General features: G+C 39.7%; 1 protein-coding gene across 1 annotated transcript in view; it reads left to right on the top strand.

Moving 5' to 3' along the window:
* LOC107691534 (histone-binding protein RBBP4) overlaps positions 1 to 3922 on the top strand; it is a 14386-nt gene extending 10464 nt beyond the window's left edge. The window contains exons 3-12 of the mRNA XM_016490174.1: positions 819 to 964; positions 1074 to 1247; positions 1607 to 1722; positions 1894 to 2054; positions 2190 to 2316; positions 2422 to 2499; positions 2583 to 2659; positions 2765 to 2822; positions 2942 to 3052; positions 3254 to 3922. Of these exons, the coding sequence (XP_016345660.1) occupies positions 819 to 964; positions 1074 to 1247; positions 1607 to 1722; positions 1894 to 2054; positions 2190 to 2316; positions 2422 to 2499; positions 2583 to 2659; positions 2765 to 2822; positions 2942 to 3052; positions 3254 to 3316 (1111 nt within the window). The 3' untranslated portion in view covers positions 3317 to 3922. The remainder of the gene's footprint in view (positions 1 to 818; positions 965 to 1073; positions 1248 to 1606; positions 1723 to 1893; positions 2055 to 2189; positions 2317 to 2421; positions 2500 to 2582; positions 2660 to 2764; positions 2823 to 2941; positions 3053 to 3253) is intronic.
* Positions 3923 to 6437: the final 2515 nt, after the last annotated feature.

The raw sequence follows: 6437 nt of genomic DNA, 5'->3' as shown, positions 1-6437 counted from the left end.
AATTTAATATTTCTGTATTCAAAATTTTATTTAAAACATTAATCTCCACATGAATTTATGAATTTAATTGCACTCATGCCACCTCTGAGCCTCATTGAATGTCTGAAAATGTACCTACAAGCCACTTTTGTGTTCTTTTTGTGCCACCTCTAGTATAAATTAATTTTTCATTAATACTAATTTCATGATTGGTAACTTATTTGTCTTATTCTACTTCTTATTATATTGTTTTAAATAGAAATTTTAAAAAGCTTATAAACATACATTTTTGAATTTGACATGAAAATGATGCCATTGCAAAGGTAAAAAGAAAATGCCCCTGTAAATCACTTCACCTCATGTTAGGAAGGCTAATTTTTTTATCAGAATTTTTGATTATTGATCAGAAGGTTTGCCAAAAAATAAAGAGTTTAACTCTTTAAAATAAAGAGTTTACTGTGGGAGTACTACACTCAACCAACACCAGGGAAGGCAGTTTTTGTCAGAGCCCTTGTTATTCTTAATTTTGATATTAATTTTCATTTTTACACCAGACATATATATCGGTTCAAAATATCGGTTATCGGTCTACTTGATCTGTAATAATCGGTATCGGCATCGGCCTTGAAAAACACATATCGGTCGACCCCTAGTGGGAACCCTGCCCCCCTCTTTTTTTTCAACTTTTTTTTAATAGTTTGTGATGTCATGATAATGGAATCAGGTTCACTGCTTTAGGAATGCAGGATGAATATAGTGTGGATGGTGACTGTTTCATCACAGTTGTAGATTTTTATAAAGGTCAGTGTAAATAAGCACACTTGTCGTCTGTTTCACAGACCTGAAGGGAAGGATTTTAGCGTGCACCGCCTGGTTCTCGGCACTCATACCTCTGATGAGCAGAATCACCTGGTTATTGCCAGTGTCCAGCTGCCCAATGATGACGCCCAGTTTGATGCCTCGCATTATGACAGCGAAAAAGGAGGTGAGTGGCTTATATTTGATGTTCAGATCATAAACTAAATTGTGACTGCATCGTCTCCACCTGTGTACTTATCTCATGTTGTCACACCTGTTTCTCTGTTTGTTCACAGAATTTGGTGGTTTTGGCTCAGTGAGTGGCAAGATAGAGATTGAGATCAAGATTAATCATGAGGGAGAAGTGAACAGGGCTCGCTACATGCCACAGAACCCCTGCATCATTGCCACTAAGACCCCCACTAGTGATGTGCTGGTCTTTGACTACACCAAACACCCCTCCAAACCTGGTATGAGCAATTCTGGAAACGTTGTCACTTGCAGCTCAATGTATCTAGCAGCATTGTTTAAAAGGCAATTGGTTTGAGACAGATTTAAAAAAAAAACTTGAAGCATTTTAACATGCAAACATAATAGCTGAAATATAGCACACTATTTAAAGCACTGCACTAAAAATAAATTATAGATTTTTAACCACACAAATCAACTAGTTGTTCAATGTTGTTTTTTTTTTGGTAGGGAAAACATGATATAATGGGAGACTTTTCATTTCCAAGCTACTTGCCAACTCAATGTTTGTGTGAAGGTGTCATATGTTAAGTTTTCCCTCTAAATTTATGCTCCGTGTTCCCCTCCTGTGCTCCTGGAGACCCCTCTGGAGAGTGCACTCCTGACCTGCGTCTGAGGGGGCATCAGAAAGAAGGATATGGTCTGTCCTGGAACCCCAATCTGAGTGGCTGCCTGCTGAGTGCATCTGATGATCATGTAAGACATTTGTACAATTGTTATCATTGACCTAATTACATCGTGACAACAGCTGTATATTTGCAAACATGCTGAGGTTTCAGGTGTTACTTTTTGTACCCTACATTTGTTTTTGTTTTGTTTTTTAATTCAGCCAACACTAAATGTTCGAGTTAATCTGTTTTTCTGCAGACAATCTGTCTGTGGGACATTAGCACAGTGCCAAAGGAGGGAAAAATAGTGGACGCTAAGACCATTTTCACTGGTCACACTGCTGTAGTGGAGGACGTGTCTTGGCATCTGCTTCACGAGTCTCTCTTTGGGTCTGTTGCAGATGACCAGAAGCTTATGATGCAAGTACTTTGTCTTCCTGTGTTTTTGTAATCTGAATGTCTTTAGCACGACATGTAATTTAAAAAGGCATGTTGCGTTTTGAACTGTGGGTATGTAATGCGAGCAGTATTTTAATCTATTTTCCCTTCCTTTAGCTGGGACACACGCTCCAATAATACATCCAAACCCAGTCATGCAGTCGATGCCCACACTGCAGAGGTCAACTGTTTGTCCTTCAACCCCTACAGCGAGTTCATTCTGGCCACCGGTTCTGCTGACAAAGTGAGAACTACATTGAGCAACTGGTTCTGTTACACCTGTGAACACTTATTAATTGTGCTTCTATATTTAGACCTCTGAATTGTGCTTTTTATTTTTCTCTCACAGACTGTTGCATTGTGGGATCTGCGAAACCTGAAACTGAAACTTCACTCATTTGAATCACACAAAGATGAAATCTTCCAGGTACCAAATCCCTTCCTGCCATGATTGCGGATGAAATTAAAGCTAAATGAGTGTGATTACATGAACTCTAAATGTGTCCACAGGTTCAGTGGTCACCCCATAATGAGACCATCCTGGCCTCTAGTGGAACAGACAGGCGACTCAATGTTTGGGACCTCAGGTGGGTTGTCTCATTTTCATTTTACTCACTACTACTGCTGAAATGTAAAATACTTTATTAGAAGTATCTTTTCACATTCATGAGAATTTCTTGTTTTTCCTGCAGTAAAATAGGTGAGGAACAGTCACCAGAAGATGCAGAGGATGGACCTCCAGAGCTACTGGTGAGTAGTAATGCTGTTCAGTTTTTTATGTAAATATATGTACATGTATGTATTTAAAGTTATTGTGCTTTTCTCTGTGGTCATGTTTTTCACATTTTATTTTCTAAAAAAAAAAACAGTTTATCCATGGAGGCCATACAGCCAAGATTTCTGACTTCTCCTGGAATCCAAATGAACCGTGGGTGATTTGCTCAGTGTCTGAGGACAATATCATGCAAGTCTGGCAGATGGTAAGGACACTATCAGCTTTTAAGCCTATTTCTTACAACTTGCAGCCTGTTTTATTTCCTCTAAGTGTATGTGACCACTAAATGTAGATGTTGGAGGAAAGATTAGTTTGTACAAAAAAAGAGTTTTAGCATAACCTTTCTAGTTTTGTTTTATAGCTCTGTTTTATATGCATACCTTTTTTTTTTTTTTTTTTAATTTAGGCGGAAAACATCTACAATGACGAGGACCCAGAGGGGGCAGCAGACACTGAGGTTCAGGGATAAAACAGCTCTTTACACCACCCCACTCTCAGCATAAGACAAAACTCTTCTAAAAACTGTCCGTCTACACTCAAGTGAATACCTTAAGTGCTCTCCCCTAAGTAATGGAAATGGAATAATTGAATATTTCCCCACCAGACATTTTCTACTATGTTAATAGAGTATTTTTCTAAGAAAAATGTCAATTGATCATTGATCAATATCAGAATGTGAGACAAATGACCCTTCTCATCCCTTCCCACCGGTGTCTCATGAGGATTTCCTTGCAGTTTAAGTGTACTTAAAGTATTACTTAATATCATAAAAGTGTATACAGGTGGGTAGAATGTTGTGACCAGAGTGCAGTGGTGCAATGTTGATGTTTAGTAGATCCTTTTTTTTTGTTTTTACTTGACCTACAAATGCTGTTTTCATTTAAGTATCCATTTATTTCATGACTAGATGTATTGATAACTTAAGCTCTTATGTGCTCTTTTTAATTTGAGCTTTATGTATCAGTCAGGTGGTGTTTAATGTCTTTTTAATATTGTGACTTTTCAATGTTTTTCTCCTGTATGTCCATACCGTTGTACAGAATATTATGAATAAACTGTTTTTGTTGATAAAATGTATTTTATATGTTGTTGGTGGTGACAATTTTTGTAAGATTTTCTATTTTAAAAACTGTATATATCGTTTACATAATTTATCAGGTCCCAAAATATGACAAATTGTACCAAAACTAGGCAGCAGTTGATTTTTTTACCGTGGCCCACGTGTGTTAACCAACCAGAAAAGTAGAAGCAAGACAATCTGGAAAAGTTGGAGGTGACTTCCTGCCAATGGCGGAAGTTAGGGCGGGGCTACCTGTCAGGGTTTGTCCCGCGCTTCACTGCAGCTGTGCGTGCACGGAGATTGACCGGGTTTTTTTTGAGGTAAGACTTTTTTTTTTTTTTTTAATAAGGGGTTTTTGAAAACAATGTAGTATTGTAGTAAACCGCAAGTTACCTTAAGATAAAAAGCAGATTTTTTCGATGTTTACACCGATCAGGCATAACATTGACCACTGACAGGTGAAGTGAATAACACTGATTATCTCTTCATCAAGGCACCTGTTGGTGGGTGGGATATATTAGGCAGCAAGTGAACATTCAAAGATGATGTGGTAGAATCAGAAAAAATGGCCAAGCGTTAGTTTGAGCGAGTTTAACAAGGGCCAAATTGTGATGGCTAGAAGGCTGGGTCAGCGCATCTCCAAAACTGCAGCTCTTGTGGGGTGTTCCCGGTCTGCAGTGGTCAGTATCTATCAAAAGTGGTCCAAGGAAGGAACTGGTGAACCGGCGACAGGGTCATGGCCAAGTCTAATTGATGCATGTGGGGAGCGAAGGCTGGCCGGTGTGGTCCGATCCAACAGACAAGCTTCTGTATCAAATTGCTCAAGAAGTTAATGCTGGTTCTGATGGAAAGGTGTCAGAATACACAGTGCATCGCAGTTTGTTGTGTATGGGGCTGCACAGCCACAGACCAGTCAGGGTGCCCATGCTGACCCCTGTCCATCGCTGAAAGTGCCAACAGTGGGCACGTGAGCATTAGAACTGGACCACGGAGCAATGGAAGAAGGTGGCCTGGTCTGATGAATCACGTTTTCTTTTACATCACGTGGATGGCCGGATGTGTGTGCGTTGCTTACCTGGGGAACTCATGGCACCAGGTTGCACTATGGGAAGAAGGCAAGCCGGCGGAGGCAGTGTGATGCTTTTAGCAATGTTCTGCTGGGAAACCTTGGGTCCTGCCATCCATGTGGATGTTACTTTGACACATACCACCTACCTAAGCATTGTTTCAGAGCATATACATGGAAACGGTATTCCCTGGTGGCTGTGGCCTCTTTCAGCAGCATAATGTGCCCTGCCACAAAAAGAAAATGGTTCAGGAATGGTTTGAGGAGCACAACAACGAGTTTGAGGTGTTGACTTGGCCTCCAAATTCCAATTCAATCCAATCGAGCATCTGTGGGATGTGCTGAACAAACAAGTCCGATCCATGGAGGCCCCACCTCGCTACATTGCCACATTTCATTGTATTTAGGTATGTAAAGTGCAAGTTAGTAATTTGAATATGATTGCTTATAGACTGATCATCAAATTTAGTTAGCCTGTCTTCAGCAATAGTTATAATTATAATATTAGCTGAACTTTATCAAGCTTGAAATGAAAACAGTAGAGATCACAGGATAAAAGATAGCAGGGACTTTAGGACAGGCCTATCACACACCCTTTCTCCTTCATGCCCATGTCCAGAACTTGCTGCAGATTCCTCTCTCTCATAAGTGACCACAAACAGATTAAATTGAGATGGATATTACTACCAGATGTAAACGACAATCTATCTTGCCTGACCAATTGTAATTGTTTCACACGAGAAAGCCAAAAAAAAAAAAAAAAAGACTGAACAAAAGCCTCAACAAACACCTTTAATTTTTGTCATTAACCAGATTCAATTTTTTTTACATTTTAATCTCCAAAATGTCTTGAAATAGCAACTTATTTAGTCTTAACAAAAAAAAAACATGCTCCCTGTCACTCTGACAGAGTTCGTATCCTTGTACTCTAATCACAACAAGGTATGACTCATATAAACAATTTCTAATTCTTACTTGTTTATCTCAGATCTTAACAAGACACATCAAATCAACAAAGCACTTATTTCATAATCTCTTAGTCCTTCATATAAATGTTTTCACCATCGTGCTGTAGGCATGTTTATAGAGCTCTCCTACAGTGCCCATATAAGTCCTTGTTTTGCCCACTTCACTTACTCATAAGAGAAAGCACTTAGTTCCCAAGCACCACTTGATATATGAGCTTTATTCCCTCTTATACACACATCAAAAACGTCTCAGGTTACTTATGTAACCATGGTTCCCTGAGTAGGGAACGAGACACTGCGTCCTCTAGGGGCCGCTATGGGGAACGCCTCGTCGTGACCCGTGTCTGAAGCATACATTGAAAAAACACCAACTTGTTGGCCGGCGACAGCCATGACGTCACTACCGGTGCGACTATCGTATAAATAGGCGCCGGGAGCACACATCATTCACTTCTTCGTCTGAAGCTTGCTTCCACAGCATGGCAAGAAACCTCGA

Source organism: Sinocyclocheilus anshuiensis, unplaced genomic scaffold, assembly GCF_001515605.1.
Source record: "Sinocyclocheilus anshuiensis isolate Anshui unplaced genomic scaffold, SAMN03320099.WGS_v1.1 scaffold162, whole genome shotgun sequence".
NCBI lineage: Eukaryota > Metazoa > Chordata > Actinopteri > Cypriniformes > Cyprinidae > Sinocyclocheilus > Sinocyclocheilus anshuiensis.
Note: the sequence above shows the minus strand (reverse complement) of the source record. Positions and strands in the feature narration are given on the sequence as shown.